Source organism: Hyposmocoma kahamanoa, unplaced genomic scaffold, assembly GCF_003589595.1.
Source record: "Hyposmocoma kahamanoa isolate Upper Pololo Valley unplaced genomic scaffold, ASM358959v1 78, whole genome shotgun sequence".
Taxonomy (NCBI): domain Eukaryota; kingdom Metazoa; phylum Arthropoda; class Insecta; order Lepidoptera; family Cosmopterigidae; genus Hyposmocoma; species Hyposmocoma kahamanoa.
Window position 1 is genome coordinate 11,402,140 of NW_020653945.1, and position 26,447 is coordinate 11,428,586.

Consider the following 26,447-nt stretch of genomic DNA (forward strand, 5'->3'; position numbering starts at 1 on the left):
ATTTTTATAAAATTTTGATAATGAATACCTACGCTATGAAATAATACAAAATTTGAAGCTTCGGCAAGCTTTGCTAACAGTCAAAACCTTTGATAAATTTGATAAAGATAGGTTAATGTCTCCATTTTTATTTATGATTTATTTTCTTCACATTACACAACAAATTTGAAAAATATCAACTATTTTTGACATTTACGTAAGATGCGCTTTATAGAAATATATAATAATATATAGCTTATCTAACAAAATCAATACGAAATAAGACGTCAGAAGTTCCATAATTATACGACACAACGAGATGAGTACGGGAAAGGACATTTTGGAGGATTTTTATTAAATCAACGTACCTACCTAACATAAAAAACCATCAGTATAATAAAGTATGATATCTAAACTATCAAATAAAATTAAATGTGTATTTCAATTAAGACATTGGTCAAAACAATTTTTGATACCCCGTTGTTCTACTATTTCCCATAGTGCGTCGTAACATTCACAATTCAGTCACTTTTGGCAAAATTGTATCTTCTTTCATAAATCGATAAAACTATCGACAACAACTACATAACTATTTAAAATTAATAAGCTTTTATTGTAGTGCATCTACTTTCATGACTGTCATGGAAAAATTTCCATCTTGAAAAAATAATATTTTTTTCAGATATTTTTCCTGCAATTTTCCACATTTGACATTGACCCCTGTCAAAAGTTGAAGTTAATAAACGAAAACAAAGGAGCCATTAGAAAGGTTTTTTCGCTATCAAATAATTTTAAATCTCGTTTTCTTTTGTGACTTATAAACAAGTTTATTTTAATTGACGCTAAATGAAACTTCAAATAAATGAGCCTTTGAATTAATTTCACTATTTGAATATTTTCGGAAAATTACCCAACTGTTGACTTACGATAGAATATAATGTATACATAGTAATAAATAATAGTAATATATTATATATATATTTTACTTAGAATGGAAAAAAAAAGAAAGGAATAGTCTATATTTTACGAACGGACACTGTAAATGACAGTGACAGATCGGCGACATAACCTCTTCATACAACGAGGATTTTTATTAGAAAATACAAGTTTCTTGTCAGCCCGTAGCTTTTTTCTTTTGCGCTGGATATATTTTGATTTTTTTTAAACTTATGGAGTGGTTGGGGTCCCGTGTCTTGCGAACCCTTTGGACACCGACTGTAAATATAGTAAGGTAAGACGATCGCCAAAAGTAATCTTCTATAAAGTTATCGTTTATCCATTCTTTTACTATGAAATGAAATGTTTACAGAAGTAGATATCATGCGGACAAAACTCGCCTAGTGCGGAGGTATGGCTATAATGAAAAACTTTGGTGCGGTGGATTGTTGCCCAGGAGTGAAGGGAAACCGTTGCCATTGCCAGAATACAGGTAATCAGTTCTATGCTTTGAACAACCCAGCATTAAGATGAAGATAAGAAATAATAAGGAAATAGTATTAAGTTACAAAGTTCTCCAGAGTACAAAATTATATATTTTTTTAAATAAGAAATGAAACTATTTTTTCAGATCTAGGTCATGTGCTTGCTGTATTGCATGTTATATTGTGCATAAACACAGAATCAGTACAGAGGAAAACATCTTTACAAGATTTTAATATATACATTGCATTATATGTATTGTTTCACCTGCAGACCTGCAAATATGTGGACAGAGCGCAAAGGTCTTTTTGGTCAAAATGATTACATTGATATACTGGGACCAGGAAACATTCACCCTGTGAAGACTTTGTACACAGTGCCATCTTGGATAAGAGGTGTTAGTGGACAAGAGTACCATGTGTGTAATTATTAATTTTTTTTAATACACTCTCTTACACATTCCAATTCTTAACTGAAAATGAAATTACATTCTTTTGCCTGTCCTTATCCCACACTAGGTGGGGTCGGCACAACATTTATTCAATTTATCAAAATCAATATGAAGATCAATAGTCAGGAAGTTATATTCGTATTTTGTGTGTTATATGTGTTTTACGAACGCACGTTTATGGCGTCATTTCGCGTATTCGCGCTGCAGCCGAGCTGTAGTGAATCGATTCAAATTAAAAAAACTAAAAACAAATCAAGAAGCTTTTATATTCCATTGGAGTTTACACTTAGAATTTCATGTAGTTGCTTCATTTCAAAAATGTAACTGAAATTAAGAAAAAAAACTAAAATTAAAACTATCTCTCATCAAAATGCGCGATACTTACGCGCGACTGCAGCGCGTCTGTGGCGCGTATAAAATACGGCTCTTACACAAGTTAAGGAATGCTCTAGTAGAAGAATGGCCAAAATGCTGGGCAAAATCGTTTTAGAAATATGGATATCTGATTGTCATATCTTTTTACGACTTATGCAGGTTCATGAAGGAAACATCAAATATTAAATTTGAAAATTGTATGTTTTTGGGGAAAACAACAATACATTTTTTTTATACAACAAGCTAGAAGTGATTGTTACATTTGTGTTGTATTTTCACTGTTTTTAAGTAATATGATGTAATAATAGTGTACCAAAGATGTTACTGTCTTTTAGGTATGAACAATTTGTCTGTAATTTGCTACAATTACACAAATCAATTGGAACTATCAGTCTTTTTAAGTGACACGTTATTTTTGTGTCTCAATGTATGAAAAAATAATAAAGCTCAAACGAAACAAATTTTTGTTATTATAGTAATTAAAACAATAAAGTGCATATAATTTAAGAATAATAAAGAAATACTTTCTAAATTACTTTAACAATTATATTTGTTTTTTTCTCAGATCTTATTAAGGAAAAAGAAAATGTGGGCAAAGTCAGGAACCCCTACACAAAGACCTACAAAATGGAAGGAGATGCAGAAACGAATTTCATACCTGTACAGGAAGCTCAACAGAAAAACCAAAACTGGTCCATCTCCTGATTAGTATCCGCATAGTATCTTGATAAATGTTAGTATGTAAAATAATAAAAACTACAGTGAAATAAATATGACTACAATTACAGTCGTTACAATTTTCTTTTAATAATATTGTAGTTGATTTGAAATCGAGTGAATAATAATTTTCTTGTGTTGTATTTCCACCATGTTCATAACATGTTGGAAGTCTCACTTTTAAAATATGGACACACAAATATATTTAATTTAATACATATACAGGCGAATACACATACAGGACCACTCTTAACATATACCTAGGTACACAGATAGAATATTATGGTATAGATATAAATAAATAAATAAAATCTCTCTTTATTGACCAAAATAAACAAAATAAAATTACAAAAATCTTAAAAAAAGCAACTACGCTGCAGATACTCGGTAAATATTTTTGGAATTAGAAATTATGATTATTATATTAACAGGAGGTAAAAGAAGGTGTCTCAGCGGGTGCTACGCCTGTTCAGGACAGTCGCAGAGCTGGTTTTCAGTCACCCCCTTCTCCCTAAGTTGGAATGCGGGACAGGAGTAGTATTGAGGGCATGGCTATTTATTATATTATAAATATTTAGATTTGGATCTAATTCATCTAATACAAACAAAATGCAAGTATATGTATATTTTTTGATATAAATTAAATTACTCTTAATATGTATAATTAATTTTAAATAATTAAAAAAAAACAAAAATATTTTGACGACATGTTTGTATACGCACTGGTGGCGCCGCCCTTCTTTGTATACGCACTGGATATATAAAAAATACGAGATATTCAAAATCACTCTTAAAAATACATAGGTACACAAATATAACGTAATTGATTAGGTATAACAGAATAAAGGAATATGAGTTTAAATAAAACTCTGGAACAAAAATTTGTTTTGAGTTATATTGGTGGGAGTGCAGCTTAGCTCTATGACTAGGAGAGCTTTGTAACTTTCTTTCTTTAGGGTTTCGTGAAATATAGGATCTATGCGAATAAACCACAAACAATTCTTGAGCCCAAGACCGAGACCCAACTTGTCATCGGTGAAATATAGCCACATCTTTGTTAAAAAGTTATCTAAAATGTCATAAAAAGAGCATTGGCCAGTCATCAGAATCGCGTGGGCCATTTTCCGAATATTTTACTCCATACTTAATCGGACCATGTCTATTTTATAATGCAATAAAATTATCACAACTCAACTCACAAGTTTAAATTTAAACCACTCTTATTGAGACATCCTTTATTATTCAGTTACTATATTTACTAGTCAGCAAGGGAACTTAATACATTTTAAGCACAGTTAAACGCATTTCAATACCTGATGCAGAAAAAAATATGAACCATAGTTTAATTACTTTTTATTTTATACTTTTCACAATGTTCTTTGATATTTGGTCTTTTCTTCCTTAATTCTAGTATGTTTTGACAATTCGATCAGAGTTCCGTTTATTGTACGATTCATATGTTATAAAGAAGAAGTTTTATCGGAGGTAGCGACCGCAGCAGAGTAACTTTGCCAATTATCTGGTGGAGTTATATGAGTATACCTATGATTAATGCCCCATTGCTGTTTAACCAAGTCGGAAGCCTTTTCTGCGATCATGACAACAGCGGCGTGCGTATGGGCGGCTGGAATACGGGGCATAATCGAAGCATCCACCACTCTCAATCCTCGAATACCACGAACTAATAATTTAGGAGTTACTACGCCCGTCAAATCGTTTTCTGGTGCCATTTTGCAGGTTCCAACCTATGGAGAAATTAAAAGTTTATATTATATTCATGTACTAAAACGCACAAAAACCTACTACTCAAAATACTAGTGACATGTACAATTGTATAATAAGACAAGTATGGTAACTCCATACAAACGTAGCAACGCGTTTTGAATGTGGGCGCGCCCGCGCGATGATGCGTGCCGTGTACGGACGCTCACATTCGCATAATTGCCCGTCGTTGTTCCATGCGCCTTTCATTATTAGCAACGGTGTGCGTCCGTACATGGCGCGCAGCGGGCGTGCACACATCTTAACTGCACTGCTGCGTATGAGTGGCGTTACCATACTTGTCTTATTATATTATGCTAGAGAGACATGTAGCAGGACAAAGACCTGTGGCAGCTGTAGATTGTGATAAATACTGCGTCAATACAACATATTTTTAACCGTGTCATAATATTAACTCTTTAGTTTCTAATGTCTATTTTGAACTTTACATTTGATAGTCTTTTAGTTCATTGTTGTCAAATATTTTTGTGGAATAAAACCGTTATTCTAAAGGTTTTATCTTATTTATCAATTTATTCCACAAAAAGTTATCAGAATAAATAAAATGGAACGGTTTCTGCGTCCCGATAAACTGAACATTGATCCAACCGGTAATTCCGCCTCCAAGGAATGGGAGCACTGGAAGAGGACGTTCGAGAGTTTCTTATCGAACTTTACAAAAGAAACAGCTGGTATGAAAATAGACATACTTATAAACCACGTATCTCCAACAATCTTCGCATACATAAGTGAATGTACTACCTATGAAGAAGCCCTAGACATACTCGACAAACTATTCAATAAACCAAAAAATGTAGTCTATGCCAGGTATATACTAGCTACTAGGAAACAAAAGCACGATGAGAGCATTGATACTTATATGCAGGTGCTAAAATTATTAGCGAAAGATTGTCAATTTGGAAAGGTTGATGCTGAAACGAATAAATCCGATAATATTCGAGACGCATTTATTACTGGTCTCAATTCGAGTAAAATCAGGCAGCGATTGCTTGAAAATCTAACTCTATCTCTTGACAAAGCCTATGATCAGGCGAGATCGTTAGAAATGGCGGAGATGAATTCACAGAGTTACGAATCTTCAAATTTGAATGCTGTACAAGGTTCATCAAAGGAAGAAGAATCATCAGCAGCGTCTTTCTTCAAGCGAAAATGTTTCTTCTGTGGGGGTCGCGTGCATCCTAGAAAAGATTGTCCAGCACTCGACTCTACCTGTCAGATTTGTAAAAAAAAAGGACACTTAGCTAAAGTACGTCGTAGCAAGAAACAGACTGCTGCATCAGTAGTCGAAACTGAAAGTAATAAAACTAGTGCTTGTATAATAGCGGCATCGCCGGACTCGCTTAGAAAGGCTACTGTAACGGCGTACGTTCAAGGGATACGCGCCCAAGCATTAATCGATACAGGCAGCTCAATTAGTTTTATGGATGAGGAATTCTTTAATCTCTGTCGTTTAAAAAAGAAACCGAGTAACCAGAGAATTTCAATGGCTTCGACTACTCTTACTTCCAAAGTAGAGGGACAAACTAGCGTCTCTGCCAAAATTGGAGATTATGAGTACAAAAATCTGAATCTACTCATAGTAAAGAATTTATGCGCTGATCTCATCATTGGACATGATATTCTGCATCAACACTCTTCACTAGAGTTTTCTTTTGGTGGTTTGAAGGAACCTATCAAAGTTAATGTATGCAGTGTTGCTGCAGCTACCGTGCCTGCCGTACCACTGTTTTCTAATGTATGTCCTGAAATTAAGCCTGTTGCTATAAAATCGAGAAGACATAGTGAGGATGACAAAGAATTTATAAAAGAGGAAGTCAGGAAACTTTTGGCTGATGGAATAATCGAAGAAAGCACGTCCCCCTGGAGAGCTCAAGTCCTTATCACAAAAAATGTCAACCATAAGAAGCGTCTTGTCATCGATTATTCCCAAACTATAAACAGATATACTCATTTAGATGCGTACCCTCTACCAAACATAGAGGAGCTGGTGTCACAAATATCTAGATATCGTATATTTAGCGCTATAGATTTGCAAAGTGCTTATCATCAAGTTCCTATTTTGCTCGAAGAACGTCATTTTACGGCTTTTGAGGCTTTAGGAAATTTATACCAATTTCTCCGAATTCCATTTGGCGTTACAAACGGCGTCTCAAGTTTTCAAAGGACGATTGATTGGGTAATCCGAAAAGAAGATCTCAAGGGAACGTTCGCTTATCTTGATGATATTACAATTTGTGGCAAGACCCAGCTTGAACATGACGAAAATCTTAAGAAATTCTTGGCAGCTGCCCAGAAATATGGCCTCACTCTCAACAAAGAAAAGAGTAAGTTCTCACAAAACTCTATTAATATTCTGGGTTATAACATAGAAGACAACATTATCAAACCGGATGCAGACCGCTTGCGCCCACTTCTGAACTTACCACCACCATCTGATCTATCATCACTGAGAAGAGCGATAGGAATGTTTGCACACTATAGCAAGTGGATTCCAAATTTTTCAGAAAAAGTTCACGATCTTACTAATGCAAGGATATTTCCATTAAGCGACAATTTAGTCAAAAACTTCAATGTACTCAAATCAGATATAGCCAAATCAAGTATTCATGCAATTGATCATAACGCACCATTAACCGTGGAAACAGACGCGTCAGATCATTCTATCGCAGCAACTTTGTCACAGGCTTCTCGGCCTGTTGCCTTTTTCTCCAGAATGCTAAACAAAAGTGAACATAATCACTCGGCGATAGAAAAAGAAGCTTACGCTATCGTCGAATCGCTGAAGAAATGGCGTCATTTTCTTATCAGCAAACCCTTCCGGCTTATCACTGACCAAAGATCAGTATCTTTCATGTTTAACAATAAACTAACGAGCAAAATAAAAAATGAGAAAATACAACGCTGGCGTCTGGAGTTGGCGCCATTTAAGTATGACATTATATATCGTCTAGGCAAACAAAATGATGCAGCGGATGCACTCTCACGCGTATGCAGCTCAATATCGACACGAAATGAAAAGTTATATTCACAATGATTTATGTCATCCGGGCATAGCACGAATGACCCACTGGCTTAAATCAAAGAATCTACCATATTCTACGGAAGAAATTAAAAACATGACTAAGTCGTGTAAAATTTGCTCCGAAATAAAGCCAAGATTTTACAAACCTACAATTGATCCAGTTTTGATAAAAGCTACGTCGCCTATGGAGAGACTGAGTATCGATTTCAAAGGACCAGTACCTTCTAATACGAGAAATAAATACATTCTTACAGTAATAGACGAATACTCACGCTTTCCATTTGCATTTCCGTGCCCAGACATGAACTCTTCAACGGTAATCAAACATTTAAATGAAATTTTTATGCTATTCGGTATGCCGTCTTATCTACATTCAGATCGAGGAACCTGTTTCATATCTACTGAAGTAAAGAACTTCTTAAATTCACGTGGTATTGCGTCGAGCAGAACTACACCTTATAACCCAAGAGGAAATGGACAGGTTGAACGTTTTAACGGAACTCTTTGGAAATCAGTGCAATTGGCTCTACGTTCGCAGAACCTACCAATAGAAAATTGGGAAAAGGTTCTAAACCAAGCTATACATTGTATCAGATCTTTGTTGTGCACAGCGACTTGTTGTACGCCGCACGAAAGAATGTTTACACATACCAGGCGGTCATCGAATGGAGTATCTATACCTACCTGGCTGACGGAATCAGAAAAAGTATTAATGAGAAAATTTAATCGTACTAACAAGTATCAACCTATTGTTGAAGAAGTGACTCTTCTGCACGTAAATCCAGACTACTCCTATGTTCGCTATGAGGACGGTCGAGAGACAACTGTTTCCAACCGACATTTAGCACCATTGAGCCTAGATAGTCAGATAATGGTAGATGAAACAACAAATATTGAGGCTCTTAACGAAAACTCCAATGAAGTGGAGGACCCTAATCCTACATCTCAAAATTCTGAAACCAGATCTTCTGATTCCGAAAATGAGACTGAAGACATAGACCACCCTGAACCTCCAGCGGACACCGAACCAGAGATTCGAAGGTCTGCAAGAGTGCGACACCCACCAGCCCACCTCGAGGATTATTTTCAAGGCTGATAGAATGTCATAATATTAACTCTTTAGTTTCTAATGTCTATTTTGAACTTTACATTTGATAGTCTTTTAGTTCATTGTTGTCAAATATTTTTGTGGAATAAAACCGTTATTCTAAAGGTTTTATCTTATTTATCAAACCGACTTCAAAAAAGAGGAGGAGGTTCTCAATTCGACTGTATGTTTTTTTTGTATGTATGTTACGCGATAACTCCGGTATTTGTGAACAGATTTTCATGATTCTATTTTTGTTGGAAAGAGTGTACCTCCATAGTGGTCCCATATCATTTTGAAGAAAATCATCCACCTCTAAGGGTGGCTGATCACGCATGAACATTCATTTTTATAAATAGCGCCTAAATTTTACTTAATGAGCAATTATTTTAATGGTTAGTTTTGCTATTCTCCAATTTAAGGCGTTTTTCTCTCTCAATATACTTTGAGTAGTGAGAACCGATTTTTATTATTATATTTATGTCAAGTCCTGTATAGTGGCGAACTAGGGGATATTTCAATAAAATTTGGCAAATAGATTTAATTCCACGTACTTTTGTGATCGGTTTTTTTAGTACTCAGATTAATATATAACGAGCGTTTTAAAATTTAGATACAATTATGTCTGTGGTCGCAACACGTGGAAATTCGTGTCATCATGGACCAATAAATAACTCAAGAGGTCGGCTAATCGCCATACTACAGATCGTAAGTGTGAAAAAGGTCAAAATTCCGTTTTATATCTAGAAGGCTCTTATATCAATAGCCTGGAAGTATAATTTATATTCGTAAATGGCCGTGGATATCAAATGAAATATAAGAAGTCAGATTTTTTCCTTCTAATATTATTCAAGTATTGATCATGAGTTAAAATTATTTTCTGAACTTTCCACAAATATCTATGTGTCATAAAGGGCTTTCATTCCGGCAATTTTGGTCTCGAAACTATCGAGTCTCCGTCAATTTTTTGGCTTTTACGAGCCTATAAGCATGAAAACCTGTTTTTGGAGTAGTCTTGAATGTCTTGTTTTTCCCGACCGCATTTTCAAGACCCCACTGAGTCTCGATATTTTTTACCGGTACGCGGAAATGTGGCAAGATTGAATTGAGAATTGGGTGTTACAAATAATTTACAAATTAACCTTCCTAATATAGGTATCTACCTAAACTGGCGCTAGTCCTAAAAAAATAAAAGAATAGCCAGTATAATGTGTAATAAGCGCCATCTATTTGATTTGTTTGTTATTACTAGAAATTACACAGCTTCGATAAATTGCAGTTTGTCAATGTAAAACAAATTAGTTACAAAAATAGCTATTAGGTACTCGCCTTGACATCTGGTGTACCAGCAGGTACTAAATACTCGACTAGACTACTACGCTGTCTTGTATTGCGATTAGCAGTACTCTACGTTGTTGAACCATGGTGCAAAATTTGTTTAGGTGCGACATTTTTGTAAGTCCCGTCTATAATACGATACTAATCGTTTACCTGATGGTCCAACGTGATCGAGGTTTGCATTATGGCACACTGCCAGTACTCGTCAGAGTCAAAAGAATGTCGCTCGCAGCCTGGGAATGGCACTTCGTGAAGTCTCGTACCGTGTCGTTGAAACGCTTTTGTGTTAATCACTTTTTGAACCTGTTGAAGAGGTACTAGATTTTTAAGACAATCATACCAATTACCTGGCCTCAAACTAGGATATTCCTTATAGGTACTATCAGTGTCAGAGCACCGGAATTTACCCCAAGGCACTACCCAGCACACACAGACCAGAACCAATTTAGAAAAGCTCATCCAAATTAGTTCTCCTCATCCAGCGCCCACATTGCAAACTGCTGTATTCGATAATTATATGTTAACAAAAACGTAAGTAGCTATTTCTTCTTGTGTACCTAACCTTTTACGAAGGCTTGTCTATTACGTAGTAGTCGTTGTTCAAGCTAAGTAATGAAATTCACTTTTCCATTAATGGTTAACTCCGAAGGTGCATCTACTCTCTCGTTATTACTGGAGTTTCTTATTTGTGTTGAAATGATATTATTATCTGATTCTTCCATATACTTAGCGGATATAGCTAGTACGACCTCGTACAGAAAGATAAACAGAAGTAGGTTTTACCAATCTAACTCCTTCCACCATAGCACGTAGATCATCTGGATGATCGAAATAGTTGGGATGTATGCGCGGTTGGTCGGAGAAGCGAGGGCCACGCAGCATCAGCCGCCCTGTGCTTCGCGGTCGGATTAGAACTGGGTTCATCGCAAACGTTCGCTGCTTTACTTCCATTGGTAGAGATCCGTATACTTGCCAGTACCACTGGTCCGTTATACCTGCAAAATAATAAAATGTTAATCCTATGAATGTTTGTCTATTGAGTGCTCTATTTTGCCTTCCTTATCATAGGTAACATAATTGACGTTTTTAGCAAAACTGAGTTATTAAAATATCTGGTGGAACAAGCAAAACGAGATCTAACCCCATATAAGCGGTTTTTTATATCTTATTTAGTTTCAGTTCCATTGTCAAGCAAAATCAGCGTATCTAATTGACATTAAAAAAAATAATTGTTTAGGTGCCAATATCTTGAAATAACAAAATGCAGATGCGTTGTTTATGACAAGGAGGGTAGTATAATTATTCAATAAGATCAATATGTGCTCAACATTGATCCTAACTGTTTGTATAGTCCATAGGCATTACAAGCTTGACGAAATTAAAAGACGCGTGATGTCAATGTAGCTTCACACTTGACATTGTCTTTTGATTTAGTCGAGTATTTCTTAGGTATTTGACAGTAATTGTTTCGGGCAGATGTGGGTCGGTGGACGTGAGTACAGCCCTTGGTTTCGCTTATTAAGTAATAATGGTGCGGTTATAATGGACCAATAACATGATTTTGTTTGTAAATGAAGAAATATGTAAGTTCTTAGAAGTATAATTAACATGGTGGAAGTACAGTCATAACAACATAACAACGCATACACTCATAGCCCCGCACTAGGGAAACCCTGTATCGCGGGTGCCGTGAACACTCACATAGGTAGACAACCACAAATTACATCCAAACTCAAGAGAGAAATAAATGTAGGCCATTCAAATATTTCTCCCGGCCCGGGAATTGAACCCGGTACCTCTGCATAGCAGTCCAGCAAGGTAACCGTTCGACCACTGAGGCAGTTAATTGACAGTGTATTAGTAATAGTAATTTTTATAATAATTTTTTTTATTTAATTTTTTATTTTGGTAGTACCCACCTATGTACTTATTATTAATTTAATAGTGTGCCTTAAGCGAAAATTTAGAATTTAACTAGTAAGTTAAAAAGTTACGATTTCAGCCGGTTCTAATCGCAATTCAAATGCCTCTAAAACGATACCCATATTGCATTTTTTTGAAAAATCGTGCCCGCCATCTTGCATTTACAAATAAGTGCTATATTCGTAATGAGCATCCCCAAATACCTCGAAAACGATACCCATATTGCATTTTTTTGAAAATTCGTGTCCGCCATCTTGGATTAACTAATAAGTGCTATATTCGTACTGGGCACCCCCAAATACCTCTAAAACGATACCCAACTTGCCATTATTCGAAAAATCGTGCCCGCCATCTTGCATTTACAAATAAGTGCTATATTCGTAATGAGCATTCCCTAATACCACGAAAACGATACAAATATTGCATTTTTTGAAAAGTCGTGTCCGCTATCTTGGATTTACTAATAAGTGCTATATTCGTAATGAACAACCACAAATACCTAGAAAACGATACTCTTGCATTTACAAATAAGTGCTATATTCGTAATGAGCACACCGAAGTATCTAGAAAATTATACCCAACTTGCCATTATTTGAGAAATCGTACCCGCCATCTGGCATTTAGAAATGCTAAAAGTCGTGGCAGCCATCATGTATTCAGATACAAAAGCCATTTCCAGAAGGATGACCAAAAATAAATTTATGAAAATTCTTGACAACCATCTTGGATTTACAAATTAATGCCACATTCTCAATAAGCACTCCCAAACAACTCGAAAACGTATATAATTCTCGTTGTTGATCGAGATTGTCGATCGTATCTGTAGGCTCCCAATCGACATTGTCGATCGATACTGACGATCGACATCGATCGTCAATGTCGATCGTATCTGTAGGTACCTTAAGGCGGCCTCATTTTTCAAAAATAAGTTCTAGAATTAATCACTTCTTTAATTACAAGATCCAAGTATTAATTTTTGTTTTATAGATAGGTACAGTAATGCAAAAATCAATATACATAATTAAAAATTTGTGGTTTAGCAAAGCCTTTATTCATGCCCTCGCGAGACCTCGTCTCGAGCTCGAGTAGGCCAGGAGTCCACTCAACATGCAGACACTAATTAACTGCATGTCAGTCAATAAGTTGTGCATGCTGATGGTAAATGTTGTAATAGCAATATATTTTTTTTGTAAATTTTTTGTATTGAATTTTAAAATTATTAAGACCTCCAAGGATCACGTGTAAACTTTTACACCGACGACTATGTGATGTGTAAAATGGACAATACAACCATGAGCTCCTAAACTATATCTAGTACAAATAAATCTGTTGTGTTTTCTAGTGAAGGGGCGATGAATTGTAAAATTTGTCTATAGTAGTTCTCGTGAAAAATCGTAGAAAAATTACGCTTCCGGAATAATGGTTTTTTTGTTTTGTAGGTGTATGTATGTACTACGTGGGATTCATTCAACCTTTCTCTGGCAGGCAGTTAACGTAATCGTGCGAACTGGTTTCCTTTAAAGGCCGCGACACGACAGATGTGCAATCATAACATCGGTTACCTACTCAGTAAATTGAAATGCATATGTATAACTAATACGTGAGGCGCACAATAAGTTTCCGGAGCGAATAAGAAAAAAGTACTATAAATGGTCAAAAATGAATTTATTTTGTCTTAAAATATTCTCCGTAAGCGTTAATGCACTTTTTCATACGAATAACGCACACACACTCAACATAGCCCCACACTAGGGAAACCCTGTGTCGCGGGTGCCATGGACACACACATAGACAACCACAAATTACACCCAAACTCACGAGAGAAATAAATGTAGGCCATACAAACATTTATCCCGGCCTGGGAATCGAACCTGGGACCTCTGCGTGGCAGTCAGGCATGGTAACCGTTCGGCCACAGAGGCAGTTAAGTAAGTTAATGAACCAATTTTGAAAACATTTATGTCACTCCTCCGCACAATCTCCGAAACATATTTTTCATACTCTTCGACAGCCTCTTCAGGTCTTAGAGCATTCAGGTGATAAAAACGTTGACCGCGTAACTGGTTCTTAATTTTTGGAAATAAATAAAAGTCACAAGGTGCCAGATCGGGGCTGTACGCGGAATGGCTCATAAGGTCAACGTTGTTCTCTTCAAAAGTTCATTTGTCTGTCTGGCCGTGTGAGAACTGGCATTATCGTGGTGCAAGATGACACGGCGTTTACGGTTATTTTTACGAAGTTTGTCAATAACTTCCGGGAAACAAATGGTTGAGTACCAATCACTATTCACGGTACAACGATTCTCCAAAACAGCTATTGTTGGACGTGTCCAGTTTTATTGAAAAAAGAAGCAATCATCCGCCTAGCGGCACTTTACACGCGCGCCACCTTGGTTGGTTTCGGCTCATCTCGAAAGACCCATACGCTCGATTGCTGCTTTGTTTTGGGATCGTAACTATAAATCCATGTTTCGTCACCTGTTACTATGTCCCACACCAAATTTGACGCCTCTTCATTGGATCTGGTAAGCAAGGCATGCATCAAGTGACGCGATCCGTTTTTTGAGGCTCAGTCAAATTGTGTAGGATTCACCGAGAGCACAGCTTTTTCACACCCAAATGTTTGTGTAGTATTGATTGTATTTGACTCATGCCTATGCCTAAAGATGCCCGAATCTCAAGGTATGTCGCATGCCTGTCTGTTTTGATCATACGGTGCACAGCATCGATGTTTTTGTTGTTCACAGCAGTGGACGGGCAACCATCACGAAATTCGTCACTGAGATTCACACGACCGCGTTTGAATTCTGCAAATCAGCTATAAATAGTCGTCTTGCATGGTGCTTTATCCCCAAAAGCAGTTTGAAGCCGAGCCTAGCTCCGTTGAGGTGTTAAATTACACTCAAAGTCGTAGAAATGTTATTACAAAAATTTTCACGAGTTAAAATGACGCCACATTGTAAAAACAAGTGACAATCAGATGAAACAAACTGTATTCTACAGCAAAAGAGTTCCATTTTCAAATGTTGTGATTACTTTTTAAATATTGTTTACGCATGTGGCCAGTTCCGGAAACTTATTGTGCGCCTATGTATAGGAATTATGAAGTGTTATGGGTATGTAAATCAATTTAAAAGATAATGCGCACGCAGGTGTTATATGTAGTTTCGTATGAAATACAAAGAATATGAAATAACTTGTTGTGTTTTATTATGTTAATGTTTTCAAATTTCGCTGCTCTGTACTGATTTAAGGTGACTACAGATTCGATCGACATTATCGAGAATTATAGACGTTTTCGAGTGGTTTGGGAGTGCTTAATGAGAATGTGGCATTAATTTCTAAATCTAAGATGATTGCCAAGAATTTTCAAAAAAATGCAATATGGGTATCCTTTTCGAGGTATTCGGGGATGCTCATTACGAATATAGCACTAATTTCTAAATCCAATTGGATTTACAAATAAGTGCTATATTCGTAATGAGCACCTTAATTACACATAACATTGGAAATAGAGCTAGTTTAGCCTGTTAGAAACAAAAGAAGTATTAAAATTACCTAGTAACGATCGTAGCATTCCAAAAAAATCGCCAGCCAAAGAGCCTGCACCCATGACGAGCTCGATGTCTGGTCGCGTTAACACAGGGTCGTCATATGCAAACTTGGTGCGAGAGAATGCAAGGCCAGTTGCACCTCCTGGTAGGGTTAAAGGTCCGCGTCCTACGAGGTATGCCGCCACTGACAGGGGCTGGGCTGCCGCCATCTGTTGAAACGGAAATTTATTTCTGACCATATATACGTAGTTAAGTTTAAAAGCTAAGTGAATATTAATGTTTTTCAATACTGTTAGGTGCGTAATGCTGAAATTCTTATTGATAATTTGACAGAAGCCTTTTATTTAGTCTTTTATTAAAATCGATCGTTAAAAAGTATTTATTGAGTTTTTTTTTATAAAACGTAAGTGCACATTTGACCTCCATCACACCTGATGGAAAGTGACGATGAGGTCGACGATAGAGCTTGCACACCAAATAATGGCTATTCACTCTCGCCTTAAAAAAGCCTAAGTTATAACGTTCAGGGTACAAGTCTGCAGGCAGGAAATTCCACTCCATAGCCGTTCGCCAAATGAATGTGGAAGCATAACGCTTCGTGCGAGTCTTTATTATGTCTACAATATAGTTGTGGAACCCAGGCCTACGCCTAGTCCCCCGGCGATGGAAAAGGGAAGGAGGTATTAAATCGTGTAATTCCATCGCATACTGCCAGTGATATATCCTGTAAAATATCGATAAGCATACAACTTTACGGCGGTGCTCAAGGCTCTGCAGCTTCGCCTCCACTAATTCCGAGTCACCTATAAGCCTCTTGGCACGGTTGTCAATTGAATCCGAGGTGACCAGTTGGTATGTGGCAGAGCCATCCCAACGGGGGCAGCAGTACCTCATGCACAACCAGTGTAGTGCTCGGTACAGCTGAAGCAACTGTCCCGGTGTAAAGTAACGCCTCACCTTGGAAAGGATGCTAAGCTTCCTTAATGCATTTTTGGCAATGGATTCAATGTATCTGCCGAAGTTCATTGATTGATACAAGTTTGGACGACAAGTCCACTACAAGTAGCTGGGGGCAGTCGGCTATTGGTACGGATATATCACGAAAAGTCGGAGTCACCTCATAGCGACTCCGTCTTGTGGAGAATAAAGACGCCTGCGTTTTGGTAGCGTTAAATTTGACAAGATTGGCATCGCTCCAATCGGAGATTGCATTGAGTGTCAAATCCAAAACTACTAACCATCGACTTTCGACAAACCTTGATTTCTATACTTTTAAACATCCGCGTTGCATTGCCTACTGACATTTGGAAACGGAAATAAACGCGTTTATATACGAATAGATATTTTTCACACCTACCTAGTTTCCCGACCTAAGATAAGGTTTACGTACGGGATGGAAGCGGTCAGGTAGTCGCCTTTTTTGGATGTCAGAATGACCGTGAAATCAGATGGGTCCTTAACGCACTGTGTTTATCGCAAACCAACACACACGGACAGATACATGCAACTTCGCATCACCACACACGTCACTTACAATCCGTAACGATGTCGTTAAAAAACAGAGTTTACGAACTTTGTGACCTTGAGCATCTGGAGCAGGAGCTAGATCATGTTCAAGAGGTACTTAGAAAAAACGGATACCAAGGGAACCGACGACGAAAGGAGCCAAAAAGAAGATATAGGCATCGGAGGTGACTACACATCCAGACTACATGCTACACCCCTACGTTAAAGGAGTGACGGACAAGATAGGTCACATTTTACGTCAATGCTCCATACCGATAATATGTATACTCTCCGGGCAATATGTTGGGTACTCCGTAGGATGTCTTACCACTTCAAAGATCTGAAAGACTTTGGACCGTTCTTATCGTAAGCGGTATAAAGTTGGATTTAAGTTTTAAGTGTCAAGCTTAATGTGCTCTTGACCCTGTACAATACAACAACAACAAATACAATCATATTATCTTGTGAAAAAGAGGAAGAATTACATGACAAATTAGATAAGACACTAGAAAACCTTATAAAATGGCTAAACTCTCACAATTTGGAATTGAATATAAAAAAAAATCTAAACTTATTCAGTTTAGACCGTATAATCACCTTTAAATATACAATATCAATATAAAAATACAAAACTAAAAACAGAAAATACAGCGACCTACTCGGTATTGAATTAGACTCAACTATGAATTGGAAATCCCATATACAAAACTTAACTGGTAAATTGTCTTCATTTATTTATGCGTTGTACAACCTCAAAAAGGTTACAGGTTTTAAAACAGCTCTATCTGCGTACTATGCCTTTGTTCACGCAAGGCTCTCATACGAAATAGTTTTATGGGAAAATTGCGTTGAGATTGACAACTTGTTCTTACTTCAAAAGAAATGTATAAGAATACTTGCTAATTTAAACTCACAAAGCTCTTGTAAGTCGTTCTTTATTAAACACAAAATTTTGACACTAACCTCAATTTATATTCTTGAGTGTAGTAAATTTGTAAAGAAATACAATCATCTTTTCTCACCTGTAAAGACTCTAAGACTCTGAAGCGTAACAATAGAGGTTTGCACATGTTGAAGCGTCCTTTCAGTACTCTAGGTATATACCATTGAGGGCCCCACTGTATGGTAATTAAAATATATAATGCGATCCCAATAAATATAAAAACACAAGATACACATAAGGCCTCTGTAACCCATCTAAAGAGCTATCTACAGAGCAAAGCTTTTTATTTACTTAAAGAATACTTTTTAGAAAATAGTGCTTAAAAACGAATTACCAAGTTTATAATTTGTAAAGTATGTCAAATAGACAGACATAAGTGTATCAGGAATGAGACCTAAATGTAAAAGGTATTAATAATATTTATTGTTGATATTGCATAAAATTCTGTTTAGTTTTTTTTTGTTATTAATCGTTCTTAATTTTATTTAAATAATGTAGAATTTTCTTATTGAACTGCTTTTAATTTTAAGTACCATAAGCATAAGAACACCTGTTATATAACCATGTAACTTGCAAATAAAGAATATGAATATGAATATGAATACAAATCACTGGATAGAGTTTCAACGTACGTATGTTCTCTCCACTGATCGTCACTTTTATTCAAGAGTTGTACGTGAAGAGATTGCAATAAAAAAACATCCTAATAATTTCAATCGGGAGGATGTTTCAAATTATCTGCAGCATGGAATCCGGTGTTTGCAAAAACTCAATATTCGCGATCAACTGAGTACCAGAATACGGCTGTGATACAGAATAGGGACACCGTTAGTGTTGTGTGTGGCGGTAGTTTAAAAAATGTTATGCTATATATATATGAACATTCCACCGCCGAGATGGAGATGTAAACACCGCATCACCAGTCCACCAGCAATTATCCCGTGACCACGGCCAATGCAACTTGGCCGAAACGTCGGGAGACTAGGTAGGTGTGAAATATACCTAATCGTATGTAAACGTGTTTATTCCCGTTTCCAAATGTCAAGACTGGATTTCCTCTACACTGGCCCTTGCATTGGTCAAATACCTATATACAATTGTGCTGTCATCAGTACGCAAAGGTACCTGGAATTAACATATCATTGATATGCAGCAGAAAGAGAGTTGCAGGCAGTACTGAACCCTGAGGAACTGTGGCATCGGCATCTGTAGCCATATGTTCGAAAGAGTAGCCTTCTAAGACCACTCAGATCGAACTTTCACTTAAGAAATCCGAAATCCAATTGCAAAGGTCAGTGGGAAGCCAATAACAGGGAAGCTTACTTAAAAGGCATGCCAGAAACTGAAAATGGTTCGCTTTGCTTTTGTATAGCCTCGCTCCATATGTGACAGGCATACCCAAAAAGATCCCCAGTAGATTGCCCGTCGGAATCCGTACTGGCGATCACTGAGGAGGTCGTTGTCTTCAAGGTACGACATGAGTTTTGGTGACTTATACAGTAGATACCGATCGATGCATTAATGCTGTGCTATTTTTGTAATTATCGATCGAGTCGGTTTTAAAGCTATATTTAAGCTAAGTGTAAGTTGATAAATATTAACTTATTTCGCGATCGATAAGAAAACCTAAAAGACTTGTACAACATGAATACAAAGAGCTTCTTGAGTTTTTTATGAAGCATTAGTGGTAGTGCTTCTCGGAAAAGCTCTTAGAGCTCGCAGTTTCATAACCGTATGATCATCATAAAGCTAAATGTTTTTCCATTTATTGCCCATTTATTACCATGCAGTATAAATAGGTAGATCCGTAAAATTATACTATTAGGTGGGACTATCGTCTCATCTGTTTTTTTATGACACTAAGTGATGGGACGGACAAGTCGTGCACCTGATGGTAAACGACACGCCTGTTCATAACAGTTGCAGCGCCACTGGGAGCTTTAAATCGCAAAGATCTGCTACGTCTGCGTTCACCACCCTGAGACATAAGTCGAAAAGTTCCATGTGGCTTGTCAAAACCGGAACGCAGTAATGCTCACATTACTGTTTGGCGGCAGAAATAGGTTTCCCTGAAAAAACTCTTCCACAAGGAGCTCTACTGCTACTAAAAGCTAGTGTTACATATGTAATATTTATTTACTTCGTTATAGATAAATAAATTACATTGTGTATAAAATTTAATAGCAATAATAATATTCGGGTCTTGTGAGTACGATTGTGGCTTTAATAATCGGTATCCTGCGTCTTTTCGAATAAAAAATCGAAAGAATATCGTAAGATAATTTTCTTACAGTGAGTGGGCCGGGGCGCTAAGCTCTATCGTGTCAAACCAAAACACTAAGTTCATTACAACAAGAATCTTTCGGCTGTTATCAAGAAAAAACAAATTTATTCGTTTAACAATAGAAATAGCTTATTTTTTATTACAATAGAAACAGTTTATTTTTTATTAACTGTATCGAAAAATCCTTTTGCAACCTTTTCCCAAAATGCTGATTTTGATGTGACAATGTATTGTTTTCACAGGGTAGAGCAGCTGTATGTCAAACCACGGACATTGACAGGTGTAAAATCCTTTAAAAATCCGTTAATTTACAAGAGAAACGTTGAATTACCACCGTTTACAGTTGTCTTTATTGATATAGTTAGGTATAGAAACATTGCCGATGCCATTAGAATGCGAAACGGTTTCACAACTCAACGCAGCAATCGGAAATTAGTTGCCATTAAAATAAACTCTTACGAAGTGCGTGTTAAATAATTTTGTACATGACATTAACAACAGAATTAAATTAAAAAAAATGGTTTACCTGTATTATATGAGAATTCGTTTTTTAAATTTAGAACGTAATTGTTAAAGTGTGCAAATGCGGGAAACAAATTAGAGTCATTTTATGCGCTCATTGTGTTTGGTTCCATAAGATGGTAAAGATAAACTAACTAGATATTAACCAATTTTAGTCGGTGGTTTAATTCAAAGGAAATCATTCGCCAGAGTTTCACGAAATTATAAATAATTTCCTTGTAGCCGTGGTATACATACAGCAATGACTCATAGCGCGCAAGCTTTTTAGATGTATTTTTTGACCATTATTAATCTTATAATAATTGGGTCATTAGTAAAATGGCTCTCTCGCATATGTTGGAACGCCTTTCGAATGCGTTCCGTACCTTTCGATTTCAGTACCAATGCGTACAAAAAAACATTTACTAATATTACATTTACAGTTAATTCTCAAGCTAAGTTAAAGCTTATATTACATGATGGCTTCGGTGGTTAGTCCACATTGTGGGCGCTGGATGCGGAGGTTCCCGGGCTCGATTCTCCGTAGGACTAATTTGGGAAACTTGATTTGAAAAATTGGTTTTGGTTTGGGTGTTCTGGTAAGTGCCCCAAAATTCCGTTGCTCTGGTACTCATACTATAGGAAATTTCCTAATTTGAGACCAGGCAATTGGTGTGGTTGTCTGGTACATATAGTCTACAACGAATTTTTATTACAGGGACTTAATTAGTTTATCGCTCGAAATAAACCTAGTAAGTTAAGACTACCTTAAGTTTATATTGATTTGACCCTCAACTTACTTTCCAGTTTTATATGCCTTTACGAGTCCAATTAGTACGATACAAAGTCAAATAGGATGAATAGATGTTGCTTACATCATTGACAGTGAGCCTGGAGTTGTTGACAATGAACGCGTTGCCAGAGAAAGTGACGTGGTCCTGCAAGTTGTAACCTACGGGCAGGTTGACTAGAGGCTTGACGCCGACGTCCCGTAGGTGCTCCTTAGGGCCCACTCCAGACACCATCAGTAGTTGTGCGGAGCCAATAGTTCCTGCTGAGAGTATTACTTCTCGTTTCGCTCGCACTTGAATTCTAATAACGGAAAATGGATGTCAAGTCTTTAAAGCAGATATTGGAAATTATTAAAGCAATTTAAATTGAGGAATTTCAGTTATTTCAATTATTTAATAATTTTTGTATTGAATTATTTTAGCCAATCTCTTACGAATGGAAAAAAAACGAAGAATGTTACTTAATTGGTAACATTCTTTGTTTTTTTCGTCGTGAGAAAGTACCACATTAAGTAAATACCTTTGCATACGTCTTATATTAAATTAGGTAATAAATAAGTCGGGCAAAACTAATCTTAAATACGCATTTTTTATTTAATAAAATATTGTTTTTTTATTTTTATTTTATTATGATACCAAGTGACGGGACGATCAAGTCCTGCCTCTGGTGGTAAGCGACACGCCTATGCTTGTCCATAATAGATGCAGTGCCATTCAGTACTTTAAATGCCAAATACATGAGTGGCGATGCGAACGCAAAATTGCGATTTACAGGCGATTGCATTGATGCAAACGCGCGACTGCATCGATGCAAACACCTGTGAATCCCAAGTGTAGCGATGCAATCGCGCGTATCGATGCAGTCGCGCGCTTGCATCGCTGTTTAAAATCGCGCGCGTATAGAAAGGTAGAAGATTAGCTACTGCATCGCTTTCGCGTCGCTGCTAAAAGTCTCCGTTTGTAACCGCTCTAATGCTCACGTTGCTAGACGTGGATGAAATAGGTTAGGTGGACGAATTCTTTCACAAGGAGCTCTACTACTACTAAAAATGTTGAATGTAATATGGATTTCATACACACTGCACATGTAGTTAAGTAGATATTCACTAACTAGCTTTAACGGTCGCGAGGTAAATAACTAACATAGCTGAATATAGCACAGGTATGTTTAGCTATAAGCATATAAGAAAGATTATCTATCGGTTACACGTCGAGCGCATTGCAATGTGTTTACTAATTCCGAATTAGAGATTCCTGTGCTTGAACCAATGACTTGAGTAATTACCGAACGTTGACCCTCAGAATCGAACTTTACAGGGTTATTTGTAAAACACTAACAACTGTTAGTAACATAATAAACAACAACTTTTGTACTATGACTTTTAACAAAGCATAATAAATTTATCAAAAATAAACTTCAATCCTAAAAATCTATCCTCCCGACGACTCTCACCCCAGCTCTTGCGGTTTGAATCGTACTTACGCTAGCGCTTATTTTGTTACTGTACATAGTTATCACCGTTTAGAGCGATCTATTTTCGTATGAAAGCAAACTCTGATGAATTATTAAAAGCATTGAATGAAAATAGTTGTTTATGATGTTAGTAATGTGTTCTGCGAGGTTGTTAGTAGTTTACAAATAACCCTGAATATACGTAGACGTATACAAGGCTTCTTAACACATTGTATTACGAACATATTTATCAAGTACCATAAAATTCGCTAAGTATTTTACCTTTTTCTTCCTTTAATGAATTCCACACCGTAAGCAGTTTTGGTATCGGGGTCAATTAATAATTTTGTTACTGTAGAAAACTTCGTAACTTTGAGATTTTCTCTGAGTCGAATTGGTTCTAAAAAGGCTTTTGCCGTGCTACATCGCCTGCCTCGTCTCATCGTTGCTTGAGGCTTAGAGAAGCCAATTAATTTTTCTCCGTTTGGATCTCTCCATTCGTAACCTAGTTCCTGACCAGCTTTCTTAAATGATTTCTCTAGAGGGTGTCTGAAGGGAGAGTGTTCAATATCTAAATATCCATTCGTACCATGGTATGAAGAATTTTTTAATTCATTTATTCTAATGTTTTCCGATTTCTTAAAGTACGGGAGTACCTCGTCGTAGCTCCAGCCTTCATTACCCAATGTTGCCCAATCATTGTAATCGTCTGGGTGTCCTCGTTGATAAATTAAAAAATTTAACACACTGCTGCCGCCAAGTACTTTGCCTCGAGGCATGAAGCATACATTTCCTCTGAGATCTTTGCATGCTTTCGCCTCGGGCTCTGAGTTGTATCCCCAGTTCAAAGGCGTTAAGGACAGAAAGGATGCAAACAATGGAATGTCGGAATAGAAATTTTCGTCGCCTCCGGCTTCTATAAGTAGTACCCTCCATGATTTGACTTCTGTTAATCTGTTTGCTATGACGCATCCTGCCGACCCCGCTCCAACGACGATGAAGTCGAATTCTTCTTGTTCCCGTGGAGCATAGTCTGATATGAATCCTTCGTCGGGGTTTTTCGGTAACGGGCGGAATAAATCAGTCCAAATATCTATGAAAGCATTATTCTGTTGGCCATTGACTGTGCCAATGCATAATACATATAATATCCATAGCATTTTGTTTTCCAGTCATCTACTTCCTGCAATAAAAGATTCAAGTCTTGATAAATATGTAATTTTCTAAGAGTGGAAATGAAAGAATAGAATCTTTAGCTTTATGAAAAATGTAACAATAATAAAGGCTTTTAAGTAAACGTTTGTATTTAAAACGCGTGCGTACCAAAGGAATTTGTAGGTCATGCTTTGTTGTGATGCCACTGTTAAGGGTGTTGGCGACTTGACAGGAATACAAATGTACATTTATGGTCTTTGCATTTTATAAAATGAGCTATGAGTCAATCTTCGCACATCCGATCACATCAACGCAATCGTGCCTTGCATATCTGGAATCGATGAAAAAGGCTACTCTACATATTTATTATAGAATACAAAGGTATTGAATAAGTTTATAACGTACTTAAAGTTACACAAATTTTATATATATATAAACTTGCTTAGTGCAAAATAAACAAGGTTTCAGTACAAAAATCTTAAATTCCTGTGCATGCTAAGTTGGAGTAGCAGGTCTAATAGGGGTTATAATATTGTATTGGTTGTAATATTGTGGTCTTTGAAAATAACATAGCCGAAAAACATAGAAATTTTGTTGCTTCGAATATTTTATTTTATGCCATCTCTTTTAGAATGGCAATGTTAAATGTAATGTGATACTTTTGTATTGAAAGTTCTTCTGGGAATGTGACACCGTTGACATCTGTCGATCGGAAATTATTAATGAGCTAAGTTCCTTTCGCCCATTGGACGTTATACGTTATACCTCCTTGCCTTTGCTGTAATGACGGGTAAAACAGCAAAATGAATAAATAAAAATTTTAAATCTGTTTATTAGTTACTATTAATAGATCTATGACAGTGGGGTATAAAACAAATTTTTTTGACTAGAATTTTTAAACAAATTTTACCTCTATGTGTGTTCTTTATTTCACCAAACAAATACAAAAGTCATTAATTAAATTGTACAAAAGGTAAGCAAAAGTGGACTTATCTTTAAAAGACATCCCAAGGCAGTGTATTGTATATTTCTGTATTTGGTGCGTTAAACCTAATTATGATAGAAGTTTTATACTCTATCAGCTACATCTACTTTTTAGACACAGCCATTAATGAATGGGTTTCATATTTCATTATATTTTTAATATAATATAATAATATGTGCCAGACAATCACACCAATTGTCTGGTCCAAACTAGAGAATTTCCTATACTATGAGTGATAGAGCAACGGAATTCTCTCTGGTACACTTCCCAGAATACCCAGACCGATTCAGAAAAGTTCATTTCCCAAATTGGTTCTACCGGGAATCCACCGAGGTCGTCAATTTAGATATGGATAATGTAAACAAAATATATTCATAAATATATTCTTTAGGTGCTGGTTCCTGGTGTTTCCTTTGTCGTATACCTACTTTTTTCAACAAACTATCCGCTAATTATACCGTTGTTTCTTAAGCTAAATTTATGGAAAAAAATAATGTAAAAAATTCTTGGATGTTTCTTAACTAAGTGAACTTATTTCAATCACATTGCTTCCTAGCCTCTTATACTGCAAAATGGCATTTTTATTTTCACAATCAATGCTGCTATCTGTTAGTAACTGCAATATCTTCCAGATGATTAGCGCTTATTTATTGATAGCTATAAGTGGAGTTTCAAATGTGTTCCTTTTCACAATGACAACATATACGACTCAACATCATTTTATGTTTTCATTAGTTTATTATCATCTATTAACACTCGTAATTTATCTCTTAAAAAGCAAAGTAATAAAATATATAAAAGAACGTAATAAAATGATATCTCGCTTTCGATACGCTAAGTAATTGTTCATTATGTCGCTTGAGATGAGTAATGCACTAAAGTACCATAGATATATTTGATGAGTTTTTCCTTTCCTTTAGTTCAATGAGAAAAAATCATTGTGCCTCTACTGCATATTAAGCTAGACCTAATGTAACCGTTTTATATACTCGATGCCGTTTGTAAAAGTTTTTGATAAGAATGCTTCGTAATTTACGTAATATGTATAAATACTGCTATAGACAAATACAGAAAATCTGAAAGCTGGTATTATCGACGGCCGACAAATAAGAGAGCTTATAAATAATCCGGCTTTAGTGGAATGACGCTGAACAAAAAGCGTGGCTTTCATTTGTCGTGGTTC

General features: G+C 36.4%; 2 protein-coding genes across 4 annotated transcripts in view; one reads left to right on the top strand and one right to left on the bottom strand.

Annotated features, from left to right (window-relative positions):
• Window positions 1–1,066: 1,066 nt before the first annotated feature.
• Window positions 1,067–3,024, top strand: LOC113233237 (39S ribosomal protein L51, mitochondrial). The gene is made up of 4 exons (XM_026468278.1): window positions 1,067–1,210; window positions 1,289–1,408; window positions 1,672–1,816; window positions 2,790–3,024. Exons 1-4 carry the CDS (start codon window positions 1,149–1,151, stop codon window positions 2,931–2,933), a joined length of 471 nt encoding a protein of 156 aa, XP_026324063.1. The 5' UTR covers window positions 1,067–1,148; the 3' UTR covers window positions 2,934–3,024.
• A 649-nt stretch (window positions 3,025–3,673) lies between these two features.
• Window positions 3,674–26,447, bottom strand: part of LOC113233055 (glucose dehydrogenase [FAD, quinone]-like) — a 35,896-nt gene continuing 13,122 nt past the window's right edge. For 2 of the 3 annotated variants that reach the window (XM_026468017.1, XM_026468016.1), the window contains exons 2-8: window positions 24,448–24,610; window positions 23,407–24,307; window positions 21,756–21,972; window positions 15,651–15,855; window positions 10,954–11,165; window positions 10,324–10,473; window positions 3,674–4,686 (exon numbers count right to left, since the gene is read on the bottom strand). In XM_026468017.1, the coding sequence (XP_026323802.1) occupies window positions 4,402–4,686; window positions 10,324–10,473; window positions 10,954–11,165; window positions 15,651–15,855; window positions 21,756–21,972; window positions 23,407–24,284 (1,947 nt within the window). In that variant the 5' untranslated portion in view covers window positions 24,285–24,307; window positions 24,448–24,610 and the 3' untranslated portion in view covers window positions 3,674–4,401. Of the gene's footprint in view, window positions 4,687–10,323; window positions 10,474–10,953; window positions 11,166–15,650; window positions 15,856–21,755; window positions 21,973–23,406; window positions 24,308–24,447; window positions 24,611–24,684; window positions 24,780–26,447 lie in introns of those variants that run through there. The other variant, XM_026468018.1, reaches the window with a different exon arrangement.

What these genes read in the sequence shown, in the direction of transcription:
- LOC113233237 (XM_026468278.1), top strand. Translation starts at nt 1,149, where the DNA reads ATGGAGTGGTTGGGGTCCCGTGTCTTGCGAACCCTTTGGACACCGACT. An exon ending in CCGACTGTAAATATAGTAAG is followed by an intron (nt 1,211 to 1,288) that starts GTAAGACGATCG and finishes AAATGTTTACAG; the next exon opens with AAGTAGATATCATGCGGACA. An exon ending in TTAGTGGACAAGAGTACCAT is followed by an intron (nt 1,817 to 2,789) that starts GTGTGTAATTAT and finishes TTTTTTTCTCAG; the next exon opens with ATCTTATTAAGGAAAAAGAA.